This window comes from Synchiropus splendidus, chromosome 16 (genome assembly GCF_027744825.2).
Source record: "Synchiropus splendidus isolate RoL2022-P1 chromosome 16, RoL_Sspl_1.0, whole genome shotgun sequence".
NCBI lineage: Eukaryota > Metazoa > Chordata > Actinopteri > Syngnathiformes > Callionymidae > Synchiropus > Synchiropus splendidus.
This window is the reverse complement of record NC_071349.1, coordinates 13,685,232-13,710,136: the sequence shown is the minus strand read 5'-3', so window position 1 is coordinate 13,710,136 and position 24,905 is coordinate 13,685,232. Positions and strand designations below refer to the sequence as shown.

General features: G+C 50.8%; 1 protein-coding gene across 1 annotated transcript; it reads right to left on the bottom strand.

Annotated features, from left to right (window-relative positions):
- Positions 1-459: 459 nt before the first annotated feature.
- On the bottom strand, positions 460-24,762 carry akap6 (A kinase (PRKA) anchor protein 6). Its single transcript, XM_053844552.1, has 22 exons — positions 24,539-24,762; positions 23,781-23,974; positions 23,373-23,544; positions 21,659-21,768; positions 21,456-21,597; positions 20,738-21,379; positions 20,483-20,665; positions 20,083-20,202; positions 19,924-20,022; positions 19,649-19,855; positions 19,458-19,580; positions 17,255-17,348; positions 16,913-17,106; positions 14,561-14,682; positions 13,751-13,871; positions 7,431-7,577; positions 6,780-7,031; positions 5,365-5,448; positions 5,145-5,297; positions 2,956-5,079; positions 2,177-2,891; positions 460-1,735 (listed from the first exon to the last, which is right to left on the bottom strand). The coding sequence occupies exons 2-22, from the start codon at positions 23,933-23,935 to the stop codon at positions 1,665-1,667; spliced, it is 6,030 nt and encodes a 2,009-aa protein (XP_053700527.1). The 5' UTR covers positions 23,936-23,974; positions 24,539-24,762; the 3' UTR covers positions 460-1,664.
- Between the last annotated feature and the right edge of the window lie 143 nt (positions 24,763-24,905).

Sequence of the window (24,905 nt, the reverse complement as noted above, 5' to 3'; positions counted from 1 at the left end):
CTTCAGAAGTCCATTTTTTTTTACGCAAATCTAAAGCAGATCCTGCAGGTTTCCCATTCTCTGAGGACCATGAGCATTTCCCTCCTGCAGGACCAGATCCATTCAGGTCTCTGGTGCAACCTGTTGAGAGTCCTCCAACTACAACCAGGACATGCAGTCTCAGTTTTCTCTGAACTTCAGGGGTGTGTGGGAGGCTAACAATAACACAACATTATTCTATGATTATGATTTCGTGTATGTACTCAGAAAAAACGTTGTCATACAATACAACAAAAGGCTTATTATTTTGAGAACAACCACCAGTGGTACATTTTTAATCCACCCAGCCCAGAATCCACACGCAGGGGGGTTAAAAAGTCGGCTGACACTCAAACGTCAGCGCTCTAATCAAACTTATCATCCAAGGCTCCAAAAATGTGAATATTTTCTCGGGCCGGCGCAGTGATGGATGAGGTCAGAGCGCTGTCGCCTGGCTCGAGTCGAAGGTCAGCACTGAGCTTCAGATCTCCACCACGTCGCTGTAATGGAAGCTGAAACGTTTGACTGATGATGAATTAACTGCTGTGAGGAATTAGATCATACACACTGCTGCCCGCACACGCACACACACGCTTCCTCTCACACACATTATGTTTCAAGACACGGTCCTGGGGTGAGGTTGATGAGCTTTGTTTCCTCAGGTCTCCAGAAAGTATCACAGTCTTTCATCGCTTTCATTGATGATGTCACACGCAGTCATGTGCCACCCCGACTCACGCGCCACACTTCATTCAGATTCAGCTTAATAGCAAACATCCTCCCTCATGTTTATTCATTCACTCTTGCTGGTTGTCTGAGGATTTTATTCCGAAACATAAAGATCTTTGTTGCCTCTATTGGTGTGGGGTATGCAGACCCACCACATTATTCCATCTTTGATCCAGAAACTGAAGAAGATCTTAGCTTTTTTATAATGAACTTTATTATTTTTTTCTAAATGAATTTACATCAGAGTCATGCAGTCCTGTAGACATGAGTATTAACAAAGCTATGACATCACAAATGACACTAACCAGCCCCGGAACAGATCCCTACCTCCACCGAACACTTACCTACAGCGACACAGCTAACTCCGCGTGCAAGTCGCCGAACTATGATCCGTGCGTATAACAAAAAGGCACACCAGCTATCTCTGTGGATAATCTTCAAAGCTTTTGTTGGAAACACGAAAATGTCCGCATGACCCTCGTCCTCCGGCAAAAAACATGGCAGGTACAGTGTCGGCTTGCTTTGGTCATTTTGCATAGTAAATGTCGTCCTTCGGTCGTGACAAGCGCTTTGTTTTTAAAGAGACACGTACCAAATCTTAAAAAAGCTTCACACGAAGGCGCACAACTGAAATTCAAATTCTGTCTTCACGTACCCTGCTCTCCAAACAACTCATCAGCTCCACCCCTCACTAGGGCCCCCTAGCTGCAAATAAGGCGTCCACCTTCCTCGCTGACTAATTTGTATGTGTCGGTGAAGAGATGTGCGCTGACGCACCCGGACAAGACCCGTGAGGAGAACCTCAATGATGGCTATGTTCTCAATTTGTGACCACTGGAAATATGAAAAACAAGGTGGGAGACAGTCATTAGTTTTGACTCCTGAAGAGTCCGGACGCGGCCCAAAGAGAGAGCAGGTCATCGGGTGCAGACGAGCGGAGCGCCCCCCGCCGCTGGAGTCTGGACGTCGCTGTGATAACGAAACGATTCTGGAAGGAGAAAACGTAGCTGTTAGAAGAAAATCCATCAGTTTCTCTTGGTAACCAAACGTTTGTGTCTTTGTGTGCGTGTCTTTGAACAGGTGTGCGAGACAGGGGCCCGCCACGGGGGTCAGGACCAGCTGTATTCATCGCTGCAGTGCGGTGTGAACGTGCGTGTTTGTGCGCGCGCGGCTGTACAACCTGCAGCTGTCTGGCTGTCACGGCTCATACCTGGACTCGGTTGCCAAGGGTGACCACGTGTGTGTGTATGGAAGTCAGTGTGTCAGTGTGTGTGCCACCAACATTCAGTTGAAATGAGGCCCTGTTCTGAGTCACATGGCTAAGTCATATGACTCGCCTTGATTTTATGTTCCCTCCACGGTGGTCTGCAGGAAGACTCACATGTTAAGCGGTATTTCTCAAGTCTAAAAGCCACTCGTCACCACTCACCTGCCTCGCTGCTGCCGCTGAGGGCTGTGAGCTCCTCCCCTCTCTTGCCTCCTCCCTGCCCCCCTCCTCCTCCTCTCCGGGCCTCCTCCATCCTATCGTCCTTTCTCATCGCAGAGAAGTTAATTTTGGGATTAACGTGTGCTGCGACGGCGGAAGGCTCTTTTAAGGGATTTGTCGTGGCACCGCTGACACTTATCTCGGTCATTACGGCAGCCATATTGGACGGGAGCGTTTTAGAATCTACCAAATTCTCGGCTGAGGAGTCTATCAGCGCGACACGTGGCCTGGGATTAAGATAAGGGGGCGCGTCATTACTCCTCTTCTCCCGGCTGCGGCTTGCAGCGACGACACCCTGGAAGGGAGGTGGGTCCTCGCAGGTCCCAGGAGCAGGCTTTGAGGTCGAGTCAGGAGTTCTCAACATCTGGGACCTGGAGTCCAGACTGATCTCCATGCTATAACAGAGAGGGGGTCCGAGGTACACCTCCTCGGTACAAGCGGGAAACAGCATCTCCTCATCCCGAATGTCTGGACTGGTGGGTATCACTGGGTCTTTTCTGTCCGAGTCTGGACCCAGTGGAGGAGTAGAGGAAGGGCTGGGGCTGGCCACAGAGCGCAGACTGACTTCTCCACAGTCGCTGTCATGGGAGGAAAGAGACAAGTAGGAATAGAAGTCCTCCTGGTGGAGGTGCAGCGACTGGTGCGACAGCTTCATCACCTGTTGGGGCAAAAGGAGCCACATGAAATTTGAATGAACATAACATGAACACAGGTGCATGTACCTTCTCTCTGATCTGAGCCCCTGGTCTTTGGTCCAAACCATTGCTGGTGCTCAAGTGAGTTGAGTCAGTCTTCTTGGTGGGTTCCGGGGGTCTGACAGAGCCACAGCAGCAGCGGTAGTCTTTGGGGTGCCGAGGGAATCCCAAGTCATGAACCTCCCTCTGGCTCTTCTCCGTGACCAAAGAGGAGAACTTGAACTTTTCCTGGATGTTGATGGCTCTTCTCCCCCCCTCGTTGCTGGATCCGTTCTCCCCCACTGAGAATAAAGACACGGTGGAGGAGCTGTGACACGGCAGCTCCCCCTTCAGCTGCCCCACTAGCAGAGAGGTCTGATGGGCGGGACCAGAGAGCTCGCAGGACGGAGAGAGCAGGGAGGGAACAGTTGTCCGAGTGAAAGTGCTTGTCTCCTCCCAGAGGAGCTCAGCGTCCTCGTCTTGCCCGGTCACACCACTCTGCTCCACGTTGCCGTTCTCCACGTCATCCACAAAGCAGCTTAAGAGGCTCCTGCTGCTCCTGAAGTCCTCCTCCTGATCCGACTTTTGAATCACTCTCTCGGCGCCGTCATTCTTACATGTGGAGGAGAAGATGGAAGAGATGGAGAAGGCGGAGGAGCTGGAAGGAGAGGAGCTACACTGCAGCTCGTCGCTGAGCCCAAGCTCTGATTTTGAGGAGGAAGAACCACGAGATGGTCTGGCCCAGCTTTGAAGTTCCTTCTGCATATACTCCAGCTCCACCATCGCGGCCTCGTAATCCTCCTCATGACCAGGGGTCGTGCTGTTGTGCTCATCCTCCTCCCCCTCTCTCACCCCGAACTCTTCCTCTGTTAGAGTCAGTGAGGAGGAAGATAGGAGGTCGTCTTCTTCTTCGTCTGTACAGGCTGACACGTTGACCAACATGCTCAAGTTTGCTGCGTCTAGCTCCTCAAGTCCGGTTCCTTTAGGGCCAGTTACACGGCAGCACTTCCGGTGGGTGCTGCCCTCAGCGGCGGAGTCAGGACAGAGGTGGCCCTGGGGCGTGTCTTCTGAGGCGAGAGACGAGTTTTCAGACTGGCCTGAGAGGTGGGCCACGCCACCTAGTGACGGGGAGGAGATCAGCCGGCTATGGCTGCGGAGCATTTGGTCAGAAACGCTGGAAGTCATCTTGGCCACCGGGGGGCGCTGAACATTTTCCAAACACTTCAGGAGGTCCAGAGTTCTTCGGCTTAGTTCCCCAGACTCCGCCTCCGTCTCTGCCGTTGAAGGTGGGGTCCAAGTGCTTGGCACAGGGGTGCAGCTTTGTTGTGCGGGGAACAAGTCGACCCCCTCAGCCAGCAGGGACTCTAGTGACCCCAGGGACGGAGTCGGGGTCGACTGCAGATCCTGGGTGAGCTCTGGACCCCTCAGACTCAGCGGGCTTGGTGGCAGCTTCCCACTGAAATGGGACTGAACCAGCGCCAGGATCCCCTCTGCTCCCTCTCCCGTCCCTCCTGAATGGGGTACCCCTTCCGCCCCCCCTCCCACTGCTACTAAACCTCCAGTTTTTCCTTCCACTACTTTTGCTTCCTCTGCTGCTAATCTCACTCCTCTTTGTTCTCCACTTCCCTTCTTCCACTCCTCACTTCCTCCTCTCCTCACCTCCCCCTGCCTCACCTTCTGCTCTCCACTGATTCCCACTGCATCACCTGCATCACTTACAATCCCGCTGTCGCTCTCCGATGGTTGACCATTGTCCACCCCCTCGCTGCTCCACCCCAGTTCAGCGCTGCTCTCCCTCTCACTGCTCCCCTCTCCCTCACTACTGCCTCTCAGCATCAGACCCCCAAGGAGGTCTGGGAGTGATTCCAGGGAGGAGAAGGAGGAGTCCTTACAGGAGCCCAGGGCTTCTGTTTTTTGAAGAGCAGAGGGGATGGGAGGTCGCTGGTCCAACTCCATGCTGTGGAGGCTGAACACTTGGTAGACGTTGGAGGGGCGTGTAGCGGTGGGGGGAGTGGCCTGTTCTGTGGGAAGATTCTGAGTCAGGTCTGGTTCAGTGATGGACAGGTCCGTCTCATCCCACTCCCATGACTCCTCTGGCGCCACTGGCCCCGGAAGAGGGGGACTTGATTGACGCAGGTCTACCATTGCCGGCTCCAGGAGGCTCTCAGGGACCTGCCGGAGAAGGAACCAGATCAGAAACAAGCTGTGTGGCGGAAGAAGGTGGGGGAGGGATGAACCTGTGTCTCCCCAAGCTGTCTCCTCAGACGGTTGCGCCACTGAAGGGCCTGCATCACGATGGCCTCCCATCTCCTCTCCAGGTTTATTGAGAGCAGCTGCAGGGCCTCACAGTGCTGCTCCGCCTCGGGGCCCACCTCCTCTACGGGCCCCACCTGCCAGGAGAGCCAGGTTACTCACCGCCCGGGTCACAATTCACAATGAGTGGCTGCTTTGACTCACCAGGTTCTGCTGCAGCAGTTTCTGACAGAGTTTCAGAACCGAGGCCACTCCCCTTCGCCGGGACTGAATCTCTGAACACAGCGACTTGTGGGAGAGAAGAGCAGAACTAGGTGAAGCAGGTGGTTTGGTGGCACGACGCGGACAGACTGGTGGAGATCCTCAAGTCACACACACTGGAAATGAATGCTCTTGTATAGACCAGAACAATGGAAGCAAGTTCACCTTGAAGCGAGTCCAGTTCAATTTAGATATTGGGGAGGTAAATATCCAAATATGTAAATGTGTGAGGGAGGCACAAACTTAAATGACAACAAACCAGATTCTGAATCGACAAACACATGGATCCAGTTATAAATCACAATATGCTGATGAGCCCGCACACGCAAAGGTCAGTGTGTGTGTGTGTGTGTGTGTGTGCGCGTGTGTGTGTGTGCCTGTGTGTGCGTGCCTGTGTGACACGGGAGGAACACACTGGCTCCTCTTCCAAACACGTCCAAGCCCCCAAACTATTTATGCTAATCCTGCTTGCCAGTTGAAAAGCACTTTCTTTACATTTTCCAATAAATATTAAACACCACTACAATGAAATGGAATTTCGCTCTCTCTCTCTCTTCCTCTCTTCCTCCCATCCTCTCTCTCTCTCTCTCGCACACACACGCTCTGTTTCATGCCCTTCTTCCCGCTCAGCTCTTAACACATTTGCAACTGGCCTGCTTGTCCACACCACAGATGAGGATGAAGACTACAGTTGACAGGATCAAGTGTGTGTGTTCAGGTGCGGCTGTGGCTGTGTGTGTGTGTGTGTGTGCGTGCCAGTGTGTGTGTTCACGTGTGTGTGACTGAGAAAGACAACATATTTAATCGCTGGCTGATTAATATCCTGTTTGCACCCTGTGGCTCTGAGACGAACTGCTGCCTTGAAACATCGTCACCTTCATCATGTTCATCACTTTCATCATCATCTTCATCATCATCACCTTCATCATCATCTTCATCATCTTCATCATCTTCATCATCTTCATCACATTCATCACATCATCATCATCATCATAATCACCTTCATCATCATTACCATCATCACCATCACCTTCATCACCACCATCAACATCATCCTCTTCATCACTTTCATCATCATCTTCATCATCATCACCTTCATCATCTTCTTCATCATCTTTATCACCTTCATCACATCATCATCATCATCATAATCACCTTCATCATCATCACCATCATCATCATCGCCTTCATCATCACCATCAACATCATCCTCTTCATCATCATCTTCATCATCACCATCATCTTCATCACTTTCACCATCATCATCATCATCATCATCATTCTCTTCATCATCATCCTCATATTCAGATTCATTCAACAGCCGAGCACTTGAACGCACCGCCTGGTGCTGAAGGTACCTGGAAGCTGAGCAGCTGCTGGCCAGCATCTTTGTCTCGTCTCAGACAGGAGTTGAAAATCAGAAGCTCCGTGTCCCTCAACCACGACTTCAGCTCTTTAATTCTGGCCTCCAGCTGCTGCAGGAGGTCAGCAGTCAGTGGAAACGACATTGGGGGTGGTGCATCTTCTGACCCTTCCCTGCAGACCAGAAGTGAGCCAGCAGGTCGCACCTGGTGGGAGGAGCTCGCTGCTGAATGTCCTGATAAGATCTTCTGGAAAACACAAAAGAAAACACACACTTGGTCGTTGAGGACAACTTGACGCTCACCTGCATGTCGTACCTCTTGGCCCCCAATAGAAACCCAAGTCGAACAAACTGAAGTTTCCATATTCTGAGAAACTTTGCCACACAAACGTACCTCACTTGCACCACGTTACTCTCACATCACACCCGCCGCACGTACATGCATCAGACGTGCAGACAAACACCAACCACACACACACACAGTTGTATCTCTTCTGAGGAACAAAGTTGCATCGTCTCCATCTGTCAGTGTTTGATTTAATAATCACAACCCAGTGACTCTGCCACCGTGCCCACGAGCAAATCACCACTGCATACTGAGCAGTTGGAGCAAGTCTTTGTCTGAGGAGGTGTGTGTGTGTCATACCTCCAGCTGTGTCCAGGTGTGTGTCAGGTCGTGTAATTTCTGGTGAAAATCACTTGGCAGTTTGGTTCCACTTCTCTTGAGAGCCTCACCTCGACCCAGAAGATTCAGCTTCTTGCTGTCCATCATGGTGAGGTCCGTGTGGCTGCTCTGGAGACACACACAAGCGCACATCAGTTGGCAGCAAAGAGTTTTTCATCTCCCACAGGAGATCCAGTCTCGGATGAGAATCACAACGTTTGCACTTCACGGAGAGCAGCCCTGGTTTCTGGTGACCTGAGCAACACAACCCTGCAGGCTCCAACACGCTCCTCCAAGTACCTCACCTGCGACTGAGCTCCGTCACCAGGCAGGTTGACAGGAAGCGACAGATCCAGTTGAGGCCAAGAAACTCAAATATTCTTAGAGAGAGAAACGCTTGACGGGGCAGAGGAGAGGGGGAGGGGAGGGGAGTGGAGCGCGCGGCGGAGGAGGGGAGGAGAGGGGGCGAAAGTCAACAAGCAACGATAACTTTAATTTTCTCTCCATATTAATGAGCGTGAGATGAAATATCAGCAGATTTTCTGTCACACATGGAAAACATTTAATTTGTCTTTTTCCAACAAGGAGGGGACAAGAAAGAGGAAGACAGGGGGAGGAGCAGTGAGGAGGAGGAGGAGAAGAAGGAGAGAGAAGAGAGAGGGGGAGTGTAAAGAAGATGTCAAGGAGGAGAAGGAGGCACCAATATGACCATCAAGAATCCATTCATTGTCATTAATCTTATCTACCTGGCATCTGACCAGCACCTTCTGTCATACATCCATCCTCTTTAATTGTCATCGCCTGTCCTTTTTCATCCATCCATCCCACTATATCATGCGATCAGCATCCTTTATATTCATCCATCGTACTCCGTCATTCTCTGACATTCACCCTTCATCCTCTACCATCCTTCAACCCCTCATCCTCTACCATCCGTCATCATCCTTCACCATACATCCCTCATTCTCTGTCATCCATCCATCACCCACTGCTATCCATCCCTCATCCTCTGCCATCCATCATCCTATACATTCATCCACTCCCCATCCTCTACATCCATCATCATCCTAACATCATCATCATCCACTACCATCCATCCACCCCTCATCCTTTGCCATCCATCATCATCTACGACCCATCATCATCCTCTACCATCCATCCCTCATCCTCTACCATTCATCATCCTCTACATTCATCCACTCCCCATACTTTACATCCATCATCTTCCTCTACATCATCATCATCCTCTACCATCCATCCACCCCTCATCCTTTGCCATCCATCATCATCTACGACCCATCATCATCCTCTACCATCCATCCCTCATCCTTTACATCCATCATCTTCCTCTACATCATCATCATCCACTACCATCCATCCATCCCTCATCCTATAACATCCATCATCATCCTCTACCATCCATCCCTCATCCTCTGCCATCCATCATCCTCTACCATTCATCCACCCCTCATCGTCTACCATCCATCCCTCATCCTCTACCGTGCATCATCCTCCTCTACCAACCATCTCTCATCCTCTGCCATCCCCCATCCTCTACCATCCATCATCATCCTCTAACATCCATCCCTCATCCTCTACCATCCACCCCTCATCCTCTACCATCCATTATCATCCTCTACCATCCATCACCATCTTCTACCATCCATCCCTCATCCTCTACCATCCATCATCATCCACTACCATCCATCCACCCCTCATCCTATAACATCCATCATCATCCTCTACCATCTATCCCTCATCCTCTGCCATCCATCATCCTCTACCATTTATCCACCCCTCATCGTCTACCATCCATCCCTCATCCTCTACCATGCATCATCCTCCTCTACCATCCATCTCTCATCCTCTGCCATCCCCCATCCTCTACCATCCATCATCATCGTCTACCATCCATCCCTCATCCTCTGCCATCCCCCATCCTCTACCATCCATCCCTCATCCTCTGCCATCCATCATCCTATACATTCATCCACTCCCCATCCTCTACATCCATCATCATCCTAACATCATCATCATCCACTACCATCCATCCACCCCTCATCCTTTGCCATCCATCATCATCTACGACCCATCATCATCCTCTACCATCCATCCCTCATCCTCTACCATTCATCATCCTCTACATTCATCCACTCCCCATACTTTACATCCATCATCTTCCTCTACATCATCATCATCCTCTACCATCCATCCACCCCTCATCCTTTGCCATCCATCATCATCTACGACCCATCATCATCCTCTACCATCCATCCCTCATCCTTTACATCCATCATCTTCCTCTACATCATCATCATCCACTACCATCCATCCATCCCTCATCCTATAACATCCATCATCATCCTCTACCATCCATCCCTCATCCTCTGCCATCCATCATCCTCTACCATTCATCCACCCCTCATCGTCTACCATCCATCCCTCATCCTCTACCGTGCATCATCCTCCTCTACCAACCATCTCTCATCCTCTGCCATCCCCCATCCTCTACCATCCATCATCATCCTCTAACATCCATCCCTCATCCTCTACCATCCACCCCTCATCCTCTACCATCCATTATCATCCTCTACCATCCATCACCATCTTCTACCATCCATCCCTCATCCTCTACCATCCATCATCATCCACTACCATCCATCCACCCCTCATCCTATAACATCCATCATCATCCTCTACCATCTATCCCTCATCCTCTGCCATCCATCATCCTCTACCATTTATCCACCCCTCATCGTCTACCATCCATCCCTCATCCTCTACCATGCATCATCCTCCTCTACCATCCATCTCTCATCCTCTGCCATCCCCCATCCTCTACCATCCATCATCATCGTCTACCATCCATCCCTCATCCTCTGCCATCCCCCATCCTCTACCATCCATCATCATCCTCTACCATCCATCATCATCCTCTACCATCCATCCCTCATCCTCTACCATCTATCATCATCCTCTACCGTCCATCCCTCATCCTCTGCCATCCATCATCTTCTACCATTCATCCACCCCTCATCCTCTACCATCATCATCATCCTCTACCATCCATCTCTCATCCTCTGCCATCCCCCATCCTCTACCATCCATCATCATCCTCTACCATCCATCATCATCCTCTACCATCCATCATCATCCTCTACCATCCATCATCGTCTACCATCCATCCCTCATCCTCTACCATCCATCATCATCCTCTACCATCCATCATCATCCTCTAACATCCATCCCTCATCCTCTACCATCCACCCCTGATCCTCTACCATCCATCATCATCCTCTACCATCCATCATCATCCTCTAACATCCATCCCTCATCCTCTACCATCCACCCCTCATCCTCTACCATCCATCATCATCCTCTACCATCCATCATCATCCTCTACCATCCATCATCATCGTCTACCATCCATCCCTCATCCTCTGCCATCCCCCATCCTCTACCATCCATCATCATCCTCTACCATCCATCATCATCCTCTACCATCCACCCCTCATCCTCTACCATCCATCATCATCATCTACCATCCATCCCTCATCCTCTACCATCCATCATCATCCTCTACCATCCATCTCTCATCCTCTGCCAGCCCTCATCCTGTACCATCCACCCCTCAACCACTACCTTCGAACCATCATCCACTGCCATCCATCCATCATCCACTACTATCCATCCCTCCACTATCTTTATGTCAGTGTAGAAAAGCTGCTGCCCTCTCCACCCACTTCTGTGCCACCCGTTCCCAAAACAACAAAGCTCTGCAGCGCTCCTGATGGTGCAGTGAGTGGGTGAAGGATGAGTGTGTGTGTGTGTGTTTGTGTGTGTCACTGTGGGAAAGGTGACATTTCCAGCAGGATTCCCAGAGTGAATCAACACTATTAGAAAAGGTTGAATAAACACACGCGTGAAAATATTAGCAAATGTACATACATGTGAAAGACTGGCTCAGAAATGAAAGTTTCAGCAGAGGGAACTATCACGTGTAAGACAGTGACACAGAGCAGAGGACTGCTCCTCCTATACGGGAGACCTGGACAGAGCAGAGGACTGCTCCTCCTATACGTGGGACCAGACAGAGCAGTGGACTGCTCCTCCTATACGGGAGACCTGGACAGAGCAGAGGATTGCTCCTCCTATACGGGAGACCTGGACAGAGCAGAGGACTGCTCCTCCTATACGTGAGACCAGACAGAGCAGAGGACTGCTCCTCCTATACGTGAGACCAGACAGAGCAGAGGACTGCTCCTCCTATACGTGGGACCAGACAGAGCAGAGGACTGCTCCTCCTATACGTGGGACCAGACAGAGCAGAGGACTGCTCCTCCTATACGTGAGACCTGGACAGAGCAGAGGACTGCTCCTCCTATACATGAGACCTGGACAGAGCAGAGGACTGTTCCTCCTATACGTGAGACCAGACAGAGCAGAGGACTGCTCCTCCTATACGTGGGACCTGGACAGAGCAGAGGACTGCTCCTCCTATACGTGAGACCTGGACAGAGCAGAGGACTGCTCCTCCTATACGTGAGACCAAACAGAGCAGAGGACTGCCCCTCCTATACGTGGGACCAGACAGAGCAGAGGACTGCTCCTCCTATACATGAGACCTGGACAGAGCAGAGGACTGCTCCTCCTATACGTGAGACCAGACAGAGCAGAGGACTGCTCCTCCTATACATGAGACCTGGACAGAGCAGAGGACTGCTCCTCCTATACGTGAGACCAGACAGAGCAGAGGACTGCTCCTCCTATACGTGAGACCTGGACAGAGCAGAGGACTGCTCCTCCTATACGTGAGACCAGACAGAGCAGAGGACTGCCCCTCCTATACGTGAGACCTGGACAGAGCAGAGGACTGCTCCTCCTATACGTGAGACCAGACAGAGCAGAGGACTGCCCCTCCTATACGTGAGACCTGGACAGAGCAGAGGACTGCTCCTCCTATACGTGAGACCAGACAGAGCAGAGGACTGCCCCTCCTATACGTGAGACCTGGACAGAGCAGAGGACTGCTCCTCCTATACGTGAGACCAGACAGAGCAGAGGACTGCCCCTCCTATACGTGGGAGCAGGACACCGCCTCCTCACACGCTCTTCCTTCAACTTTGCTCCTCCTCAGCTCACAGCGAGGATGAGGTGGAAGATGAGCCTTTAAGCAACAACCACAGGTGACATTAGCATTGCTTGGAAGCTCAAAGTGTAATTGCAACCTTCTGGTGCGTGGATCCATCATTTGTCTCTAATTATCCCCCTCCAGCCCCCACCCCGACCACCACCCTCATCCAGCCAGGGTGCCGACACACACGCATGTTGGTATCTCTGCCGTTGTGCGGCCTCTCACTTTAAACCCAACCATCCATGGTTAACCTTAACCAAGACTCTTAACCAAACCTCACTACAATGACCCAGTTATTCTGAAGTCTGAAGGCTTGGATTTTTGGGGTCCCCACAAGGACATACACTCACACACTCACACCAACAGACACACACACATCTTCACATTTAATTTGTATTTTTCTTTTTGTCATGATGAACTGACAAAACAAATTTAATCCTATTGTGAGAATATTATGGGATGGAACATGAACAAACATGGTGGTCGGGATCAGGCCCTTTTTAACGCAGTAGCTGTGACGCATAATCACTTACGAAAAGAAGACTTGCCTGCCAAGCAGGAACAACCACTGCTTTATATACACACACACAGACACACATGCACAAACTCTTGTGGGTGTCCGGAGTTACTGTGGCGACAGCGTTGTCCCACCAGCGATTTCAGGGGCAGAGGAGGTTCACGGCCGCGGGAAAAAAAAAGGCAGGCGCAGACAAAACACACACAGCTCTGTGAAGGTGTAAATACTTTTCATGTGAAATATTAAAGAAGAGTGAGAGTTGACCAGGAGGAAACGCTAGAGCCGTGTGTGAGGAGTCTCAGGGACGAAGGCTGACAGGGAGATGTGGTGAGGAAACAAGGTAAGAAGATGAGGTGAGCGGAGCATGAATATTTGAAGGGCAGAGTTGACACATCAAGAAAGAGACATCAGAGGGAGAAGAAGACGGGTCGGCCATCGCAAATTGTGAAATATTGATGACGCATGAATATTCAGGCGGGGATGAATATTTAAGACGCTGCGGAGAAATTAACTCTTCATCAACTATATCAATAATTCTCAGGTAAAACTGCCCGTCATGAATAAGTCATGGCTGCGCCAAAACAGTTCGCAGCTCTTTTGAGTGGAGGAAGGGCAGCCCAAAAAAAAAACTTCGTAACTTCATGCTCCTACCTTGAAGAGGTGGAGCCTCTGCTCCTCTGACATCATGAGCTGGTGGCTGTCCGTTACCATGGCGTCCATGTCCATCAGCCAATCCCAGAGCTCCTGGTACTCCACCTCAAACTCTTGAAGGCTGATGAGAGACGAGAAGGTTGGCATCGCCGGACATGACTGACAGGTGGGGGGTGTCAATCGAAAAGTAAGAAGAGTAAGAAGAGCCCCCCCTCCTCTGTCCTCCTCCTCCTCCCCCTCCTCTGTTCTCCTCCAGATCAAATCTAAGATTTATTCCGCTGAAGCAACAGCATTTTGCTCAAACACATTACTGTCATCTGTGTTGTCTGGCTGTGTGTGTGTGCGCGCGCACGTGTGCGAGTGTGTCTTTATTATGTATATATTTCCCTGCTCCTGCGTCTCCCTGGGATCAACAACATGTTTCTCAACATTAGCAATGAAATTGTTTGGAATTCTCTGGTCGACAGTTTGACAGCTCTGTCAGGCCCGTGGTGTTTCCAGGGTGACACACACACACACACACACACACACACACACACACACACACAGTGAGTTAGAGACAGCAGGAGAGATAGAGAATAAACTGAATGGAACTGCTAAAATAAAAGCCCTGAGGAGGGAATGTCTGTTGTTTGCCTTTCACCAGCTTGTGAGGAAGCACTGAAAAATGTGTGTGTGTCGTGATAAAACCGAGGGGTGGATGGAGAAGGTCGCCGTGGTGCTCTTCTGTCATCATCTGGCTTCCAGCTAATCACCCGTGTCATTCCAGAAAGAGAGATCTCAGCTGTGCGTTCTTGTGATAGCGCTTACCTGCTGCTGTTGGCCGGCTGCCTCAGCTGCTTCCTACCGGTGGAGAAGTGGGAATTCAGGCGGCTCAGCTGGTTCTTCATCTGCTCCAGAACGGCCTGCTGGACCTCACACGGACCACGCACCTGCAGAACCAAAAGGAGGTAGATGCTTGACGCTCCCATCCGGTCACATGGACCACTCGTGAATGCAATTTAGGTGTCAACCAAAAACACTCTATTTCCGTTGTCTCAAGAAGGAACGTCAACCACAGGAGCATGTTCTAGATCAGAGGGGAGGAATTCGATCCAGGAAGTTATGCTGGTGAATAAACCCCTCAGTCGGGAGGAACCTTGAAGAATCTATTTCAAAATGTTGCCTGTGGACTCCCTTTTCCTCTGTAGGTGTGTGAGTGTTTAAGCACCTCCATTTGGGGCCTTTGCCGGCACCAGAAGGATGAAGTCTTCCAAACAACAAGGTCATTATAACTAGTTATTAATTCATTAGTTTGGATTTGGTTAAGGATGGTTTGGTTAAGGAAATCACTATGTCCATGAGCGGACCCCACAAGGATAGTGTGACAAACTTGTGTGTGTGTGTGTGTTTGCCAGCAGGTCATTTAACAATTCTATATACAAGTGATTCATCATCATATTTCCAAGACAATCTGCTGTTGTTCTTCACTGTCAGTTCCTACACACACACACATGCACGCGCACACACACGTGCACGCACACACACAGCGTCATCTAACTCTGGTCGGTCAAAGCGGAATAATTGTCAATGAATATTTAACAAGGTTTCAGATGGAAGGATAGACAGCGTGCGCACACACACTCCACACACACACACACATGCACACACACGGCCGTGGTCAGTGGTGCGTGCAGCATCAGTGGATTGTCGGAGGCGAGATGATGAAGTGCAGAGTAAACACTCAGTAAAAACATTGTCGGCTTTCGCTCCACGTCCACGGCTCGTCCACCTCAGAGGGATGTTTGTGTCTCCCTGACCGCCACACTGCGGGGTTCACACACCCCTCTGCCACTCAATGGAGACCCATGCTGATGCATCAAATGCAATTTCATTTGATGGTGGAAGGACAATCAACCCTGTCACTTCCTTTCAGGAACAAAAAAAAAAGACCCTGTTACGTCACTTCCTGTCGCCGCTGGATCAGTAACCGACCTGTCTCATGACAACTTTGATCACTTTTTGAGGAGTTCCACTGAAATCTCCGTCATGGATTAGACGTTTGAAAAACTTCATCCCTGCTTCCTTCACACCTTCAGGTCCCCTCCCCCACCCCACCCCCTCCATCAGAGGCCCTTTCAGCCAATCTGTCGGCAGTAAAAGTGTCTCCTCCGGATGATGGACGACCCAGTCACCCGGTCTGCTCTTGATTCACTCTCCATTCTCCCCCCATCCTGAGCCTTCGGCAGGAGAGATTCAACTTCTGCCTTTGCTTCTCAACTTCCAACTTCCGCTCTCATCAGGTGATTAAATGTTTGGGGAACATCAGGGAAGCCGAGTCGTCGCCATCAATTCCCAGAGAACATCGCTGGCGTCAAAGCGCCGGAGGCAAAGACTTTTTTAAATCAATTTAGAATTGACATTTGTTAGTGCGTCGCCATGACGACACCTGCCAGTTATTGTTTCCTACTATTCTCATATCTCATGTGTCTGCATATTAACGCACCGCTTTCATCCCTCTGACGCTCACAGAAGTACATTATGTTAAACCCTGTCCACGTGAATTCACGTGCGACACAATTTCGGAAGCGTGTGTTCAAAAACATTTCTTGCTGTGACCTCTGACTTCCCTCGTGTTGTGACAACTCACCGGCGGGGAGGAGGTGAGTGTTCGGGATGTGCAACAGTGAATGTGCTGGTGTAAGATTTAAGAGCCGAGGAGGATTTGCCTGTCGCATTAATAAAGATTTGACACACACACACACACACTCATCAATATGCAGCGGAACTACAGGGTACAGATGTCACTTGAAAATCTTTATGCGTGTATTTGTGTGAAGGTGTGTGCAGGCACTAATCCCCCGCGCTGGTCACAGTCCTATATTTGCAGGTATCGGTGTATCTCCAGTTCTCCTTGATAATCCCTGAACCTCCACTCTGATATTTCCTGACATTTACATGAATCACCCACAGACAGACGGAGGAGGGTGGAGAGACGGAGAGGTGGATGTGTGACTGATGAGAAGGAGCAGGAGCAAGGGATGAGGAAGGTGATGAAGATGCGGAGGTGCGGGTGTCGAAGATGAGGAGTGGTGAGTGATGAGGAGGTGCAGGGTGTGGTGATGAAGAGGAGATAAGGGGATGAGGTTTGTGATGAATGATTGATGGTCATAATGAATGTACCTGCTGGTACTTGGCCGGGCTTGGGGCGTCCTGATTGGTCGAGGTGTCCCCAGTAGTCTCCTGTGGTTGGTCACTGCACAGGAGGTGTGTCTGGATGCAGCGTAGAGTGCGGAGCATCCAGCCGTGTTGACGGCGGATCTGCCGCTGAAGTTGACCCCACTGAGAGGTCACCATGAGGAGAATGTCCGTCACACCTGTCGGAGGAGAAGTGGTGTCAGAGTAGCCGTTCCCATGGCAACCATCGGTACTTAATGCCTCTTCTTTGATTCCCATTTGACCTCATCTTTACTGTCTCACTGGTGTTCATGTCTCACCCCCTCCTACGTGTCTGTGTGCACGCACCTGTCTGTTGAGGGATGATGGTCAGCAGTTCCCGTCCCTCCTCCATGATTTTGTCCTTCAGCTCAGCTCTGCTGTCCACACTCATCTTGAAACTCTGAAAAAAAACAGACACGTTGTTACTGTGCTCAGACAGAGACATGTGTAGGTGTTCAGCAGGTTCTGTTGAGCGGGACTATTTCAGAGAGCAACTGAGTCATGAAAACTAGAAAAGAGAAGTTTCTGCGACGTCATCACAGTGATGCGACGCCACCACACACTGGCTTCAGACTGTGAATGTTCCTCAGCAGCGCCGATTTAGGATCCTCACTGCCCCCTAGTGATCAACTGTTGAAGTGACACTGAAGCGGCTCCTCTCCGGAACCTGTTGTTATCAACACAACATTGACATTGAGCTTTGACATTGAGACACACACCCACACAGAGGCATGCACACGCACACACACACGCTCGGGTTGATGATCTGATCAAAGACTCTTTGTAATAATGATGATCAAATTAGACAGCTAGAGAGAGACACTGCATCCCTGAGGTGCGTGTGTGTGTGTGTAATTTACTGCATGGTTTTATGTTCAGCCATTAATTTTATTTCCCTTCTCCCTCTCCTTCTTCTTCTCTTCTCCCCCAACTTCTCATCTTTTACCACTCTCATCTCCTCCTCCCCTTCCTCTCCTCCACCCTGCTGTTTCTCCCCCCTCCTGCGATTTACACTCGCTCCATCTAGGGGTGGTGTGTCCCTCCTTCACCCCAGGTCACATGACCTCTTGACCTCTGTTATTGTGGAGAAATGTTCATCAAAGTCGAAGCATTGTTGCCAATGAGGAACTGGGAATTATTGCCAGCAATGTGTGTTCACCAGTGTGAATGCAGGTGAATGCAGAGCACCCCACCCCCTCCCCCCTTGGCTCCCTCCCTCCCGCCCATGTATCCGCTGGCTAATGTGATTCAAAGAGCTGGATCTCCATCACAGCCAATCAATAGTCCTTTCATTGGCAGAAATCTCTCAACACTACAAAGAGGTGTGTGTGTGTGTGTGTGTGTGTGTGTGTGTGTGTGTGTGTGTGTGTGTGTGTGTGTGTGTGTGTGTGGGTGTGGGTGTGTGTGTGTGTGTGTGTGTCCTCTCGCATCACTGATCTCCCCATGGTTCCGGAAAGGCCAGTGCGTATCCTCAATATCATCCTCAAAACACACTGAAAGTATACAACACACAGACACAAACCTCCTTGTGGGGACCTTTCACCGGTTTAAGCCTCAATTTGAGGATTAAATCTTTAAAATAACTGGGTCATTGTAATTGGTTAAGAGTCCTAGTTCAGGTTAGCCATGTGTTTTGGATGGGTGGGTTTAGGGTGAGAGGCTGGGGAAAGGGTTATGGCAACAGGCGTTCCTCCTCACAAAATAGGAAAACAAAGAAGCCTGCTTGTGTGTGCGTATGGGTGTCCCAGAAGGATCAGAGGTGTTTGGGGCGGACGAACATTGGTGGTTGCAAAAGTAAAAACATGACTAACAAAGAGAGCATCGGAGAGACAAGCGGGCGTCTGAGCAATAATCCACAAAATTACGCACACAACTACAAAACCCAAGTGTGACTATCAGACGTGCACACACTCTATCAACAGAGGCGCAGCACCACGTCGTGTCGCGCCGCCGTTTCATTCTCTTTGACTTATTTAGCGAGATGCTGCAATTAAGAGCTGGAAATTCGACTTGAAGCTAACTGCTGCTAATGCTGCGGGCGCACACAACAAAGCAGACACGTGTAAACAAACCGCCGCGCGCACACACTCACACACACACACATATCTAGATTAGACAACTGGTTCTGCGGGGACGATACAGAGATGCTGATTTGGAAATCTGTCGAGGAACATGCAAATATATGCAAATGCTCCATCACTGCTGTGTGTTTGTTTCATTTCGCATTAAAATGCAGATTGTGTGTTTAAATGTCTTGCACTTGTTACTCTCCAATGCATCTGTGATGTGTGTGTACATTCATGTGTGTAGCCCATATGCTTGCTATAAACAAAATGATTAATTGTCAAAGTGCTTTGTGTCTGTGAGTGTGGAGACACTCGTAACAGCACCAGGACAGGAGGGAAACATCGACCCGGATCACGCTCCTGACAGGTCTCCAGGTGCCGCAGCTGCTGGATCTGGGGCGGTTTGCTTAGTCGTGACCATGTGTGTGTGTGTGTGTCCTCACCAGGTGTGTGTCCAGGTATACTCGGAGACTGTCCACGTCCTGTCTGGGTGGGGTCCAGTTCTCTGTGCGGTCCAGGGACTCCTGCAGCCACCGGATGAAGGCATCCAGTCGAAACACGAAGCGCTGACCGAAGAGAATGGTCAGTCTTGTGAGTCAAGGTTACATACAGACTGAGTTTTGAGGACTCTCACCTCGATCTTGGTCCAAACGTCTTGGTCCCCGCAGCGACTCTGGATGTCGTCCAGCAGCTGCTGCAGCAGAGACAGACCTCCTCGTCTGGACCCCTCCTGCCCGTCCTCATCAGACTGCAGGTCACTGAACGGGCCCGGGTCCAGGCTGCTGTCCGGAGGACAAGGGCTGTCGGTGTGAGAGGCGGGGCTCGACCACTCGCTGTCAAGCTGCAGGGGTGGGTCACTGTTATTGTCTTGTTTTCACTTAAATGAAAGTGAGTGAGACCAGGACATACCTGTGGTGAAGATGGAAGTTCCTCCCAGTCTTGGTGAACCGGGTCCATCAGGTCCCAGTCATCCACATCCTGGAGCCCGGTCCGGGCCGAGTCCTGCCCCTGGTGATGTAGACACACCTGTCAGTAACACACAACTATGGTGTCAAAAATGTTCAGTACCAGTGGGAGTTCATCCAGTCGAATGCTGAGCAACTCTGGCTTCCGGAGTTGTGCGGGGAGAGCCAGGAACTCCTCTGAGCCGTACCAGTGCTCCTGGTCTAGAGCTGCTCCAGAAGAAACCTGCAGGAGAGTGACAGAGAGAAGGTCGACTTCCTGAGTCTGTGTGGAATGGTTTAGAGTTTTAAGTGCTGCTCACACACGGACACACACACTGTGTTCTAGTTCATTTCAGCACCTGGACAGTTCCAGAAAAGCACGTAACCAGCGGTCAAATCACATGACCATGTCAAAGTATGAGCCCATGTTATTGCGTTGCACAGCATCTTATGTGTCCATCATCATCACAGTGAGTAGAGTGACCACAGCTAAGTGATAATCTAAGACGCTCGCATGAGATCACCTTGGGTTCAGGGCGTTTAATGATCCAGACTGAGTTCTGCACAGGTGAAGGCCTCGGGTCTGAATCCTCACTGCTGGCCTCATGCTCTGATGACGAAGAGGGTCTGACTGGGGAAGGCAATGGGGAGCAAGAGTCGCCCTCGCTCGGGTTCTGCCTCGGCTGCTGTCGGTGGGCCACATGACCCTTGAAGAGAGACACAAGAAGTGATATTCAGATGAAGACGAAGTCGATCTCTTAGGGGGAAGGAGTTTTTACCAGAAGACTCTGCTCAGGACTGATGGAGTCCAGCTGCAACCAGAACTTGGATCGGTCAGGTGGGCCGGGTAGCGATGGTGAAAATTGGTCCTGTTGGATCTGTACGTGGGGGTCTGAGGTCATGTCAGCCGAACCCACCCGCCCTGATACTGTGTCAGAGGAGAGGGTCCCTATCTTGGGGGTGGGGAGCTGAGGAGACACACAGGTGTTCCAGTTTGGCCGCTTAGGACGGTCCCACCGGTTGGACATGGTCTCGCTGGAGGACGGGGTACAAGGGTCAGGTAAGTCACACCGTGCAGTGAGTCCTGTAGAACCTAGGGAAGTCAAGTCAGAGTCAGTCTCTGCTCCCTGTTCCTGTTTCGGGTGTGGCTCCACCCAGTCTCCTCTGTCAGCGTCAGGACCTGGCCCCTCCTCTCGGTCAGAATCAGAACCCGCGCCCTCGTCTTGTTCTGACTCAGCACCCGCCCCCTCCTCTTGGTCACAGTCAGGCTCCGCCCCCTCCCCTCGCCGAGTCTCGTCACTGGGACTGTAGTCGCTGAGTTCAAAGGCGGTGATTCCACAGTCCAGAGAGAAGTAGTCCTGGCTGCAGCGGATGGTCAGCTGACCACAGTCGTCCACCTCGGTCAGAGCATCCAGACGAGTCTGCAGACAAACAGTGAGTCAGGACTACGCTTCGGGTACTCCACTCCCATGCTTCTCATCCGGTCCTGGTTCTGACCTGGCTCTGGTCCTGGCTGAACGCCTGCAAGATGTCCGTCTGTCTGGTGAAGTTGCCGTTGGAGTCCTGCAGGCCCTGAAGTAGACGCTCCTTCAGGACCAGGACTGAAACCCGGAGCTGGTGCCAAAGCAGCTGCACTGTCCTGGATGAGATGACACTTAGTTACTGCTCACACAGCGAGACAGAGAGAGACACTGACTAACCTGATGTCCACTATAATGTTGACAGAGCAGGACAGGAGTTTCAAGGAGAACTCAGTCTCCAGCAGAGCGTGGATCTGCTCTACATGGTCTGAGATGTCCTCACAAATGGCCTGCACACACACACACATACAAAAATGTATGATTAACAGATCAGAAATAAAACTATATATATATATATATATATATATATATATATATATATATATATATATATATATATATATATATATATATATATATATATATATATATATATATATATATATATATACAAGTATAAAAACATATGTAAAGACATCTTAATTACAAATATTTACGATAAAGTTATTGGCCCTAAAATACACTAAACATATATCTCTAAGTGGAACAATTGAGCAAGATGATCCAAAACAAAGTAAAAGCCATCCAAATTCACTAAAATCTCTTGACAGAAAACAAAAATCAGGGGCTCACACCTCCGATTCTCCATCAAGGGAACTCACTGTTAAACCCTGTTAAAAGTTTCTCATACGAGAAGAAATGTCGGGCGTTGCAAGCGTCAACATCACTTACCATCGGTCCTATACCGCCCTCTCCTGGTAAATATCGGTATAACAGCAATATAGCACTTTTCCACTTTTTTTTTTTTTTTTTTTTTTTTAGAAATTGTTTCGTTCGTGCACCTATTGAACCCGCACTCGTTGCCAGTCTGGACCACCTCCCGCACTGCAGCCCCCAGTTTGGACACGGCCCAGTCGGAAGAAGTAGGTCAAACAGCAGTGTGACCCACTAAGTGATGCTCCAAAATAAACTCACTCTTCAGCGCACGCTGAACCACAGCGGAGTTCCAGTGCGAACTCGGGTCCAAGCTCCTCTGCGCACACTTCTAACAAATAGAAATATATAAATGAAATATATGACGATGTAAATAAACGCGGCCGCGCACCTCGCCGTTCTGAAGGAGGCTCCACTGCCCCGGGGAGACGCGCGTGTGCATTCCGCTCACGTGCGCAGAAGACGCGGCCAATCACTCGGAGTGTAATTGAGCAGAATGAGGGAGGCTGTGTTCAGGTTCGATTCCGGGCCGCGCTCATCACCCTGCACTTCTAACACCTCAGCCCGCGGCGCTGAAACCGAGAGTGACAACACGCCCGCTCCTGCCGACACCCACCGCCGTTACCTTGGACATCAAACACACACGCACGCGCGCGCGCGTCTCTGAAGCGGTAACGAGGGTGTGTTCTTTGAACTGAAGCCATGTAAAGTGTGTGGCGGGGAAAAAAAAAGCGAAGATCCGTCTCACCTGGGAAGAGGCCTCCGAACCCGGATTTAAAAGTTTGCTGCGAGACAAGAGCGACCGGAGCTATTTCCCCCAAACCCATGTGCTGACCAACTGTGTGTGTGTGTGACCTGCTTCCGACAGGAGCGCTCTCGGGGGGAGGAGGGGTGACAACAGTTGCAGATGTTATATTTAGACCGACTTCACCCAACCCCACTCCCCAAACACACACACACTGGCCCACTCGCCCTGGCACTTCAAGCTTTGACAATCACTCCGCTGGGATCGGGATCTTCTGTTGTTTTCTATTTTTCTCGAGTCAGTTCTCAGCGACTGAGGCTGTTTGAATTAACGCGTCACGATGGAGAGAAGTCAAACGATGCCGTGCTGGCAAACGCCCAGCAGGTGGAGCTGTTGGCCAGGACTTGATGAGTGACACGCGCACGCAGGCATCACCTTGAGCTGCACCAGGTGGACGTCGACGTGTCGGTGCTCCGAGTCCTGAGCCACCGAGTGGGACAGTTGCGAGACTCTGCCGCTGGTTCCTCTCAGCCACTTCTCCATCTCAGGCAGGTGGAGAAGAATTTTCCAGTCGGCACCAGAGTGAAGAGGAGGAGGCTTCCTGGACCTGCACATGGAGGTCATCTTCATCATCATCACCATCATCATCGCCACCAATTTCATCATCATTCTAACCAACATCTTCATCACATCTCCTCAGCACCATGGCATCGACATCCTCCTCACCATCATCATCATCATCTCGGCCGCCACCAACATTATCACCACAACCTTCATCATCATCCACATAGAAACATCTTCATCACCAGCATCACTGTCTTCCTCAACATCATCATCACTCACCTGTGCGCGGTGTCTCCAGCGGAATCGTTGGAGGTGTGGAGGTTCATCTCCGGATGATCCAGGAGCGTCGATGAGCACGTGGCAGGGTTGAGGTCAAAGGTCGGGGTGACAGACATGGGGGACGGAGGATCAGGAGAGAGCGCCAACACACTCATGATGAAGGTAACAGTGGAGAGGAGCGTCACTGGAGGAAACTGGAGGAAACAAAACCACCCTGTCAGCTCAATGAGTCAAAGTGAGATCACAAACCTGAAGACCCTGGTCATATGACTCATGACATCACCCAGTCACGTGACCTGTCGGAGTGAGCTCCGGAGGGTGTTTACACTGAAGCCATCATGAGTCAGCTCTTTCACTGCATGTGGATGCTTGAGTGAGGCCGCAAACCTTCACTAAGACGGTCACTAGTGACCTCACCAGGTGACCACGGTCCTCTCATCACCCCACAAGCACAAGAAGGAGCTGCACAAGTGGAGCTCAGTCGTGTGCCACCTTAGCTCTTTGCCATGATCCGCCCACGAACCAGCATCCAATAACAACCCTCCGTAACTTTAGTTCCACCGGCTCTCAACCCAGACCAGTACTCTGAGGGAGGGGTCTCTGTCAGGATGCTGCAGTGAGGCCTCCACAACAAAAGCTCAAGGAGTGACAGGAGGGAGGGCGGCGGGCTTCTCCTTCCCCTCTCTTCTGCAGCTGTCACAAACCCAGAATCCTCACAACTGGCCTCATCCACACACACCAACACGAGCAGCTCCTACCTCATCTCTGACGCGCCTCTGGAGAGAAGGCAGCCTCCACAGGAAGCTTCTGGGTGAAGACGGAGGCTCCTGGAGGTTTGGACAGGGCGAAGAAGTGACGGATTCTCCCCTGATGTCACAACAGACGGGCGAGAGCTCAGAGGAGGAGGCTAACGCTAAACTAGCAGCAGAGGCGGGAGGGAGCACCGGCAGGATGGGAGGAGGGGGAGAGAGAGCGGATCATAATGATGCGGCACCTTTCTGCGAGGATGGAGGGAGGGGGCGCTGTTGCCTTGGAAACTGAGATGATGTGGGACAGAAGGTGGAGTCCCACTCCGATTGGCTGGAAGGGAGTGGCGCTTGAGAGGGGGGAGGAGGGAGGTGATGT

Bases quoted from the DNA above. Each gene is read 5' to 3' on its own strand.
- akap6 (XM_053844552.1), bottom strand. From the start codon at position 23,935: ATGAGTGTGTTGGCGCTCTCTCCTGATCCTCCGTCCCCCATGTCTGTC. The intron at 20,023-20,082 runs GTACTGAACATT...CTACATCACCAG, and splicing joins GACTGGATGAACTCCCACTG to GGGCAGGACTCGGCCCGGAC. The intron at 5,449-6,779 runs GTACCTTCAGCA...CTCTCCCACAAG, and splicing joins AGCAGCTGCTCAGCTTCCAG to TCGCTGTGTTCAGAGATTCA.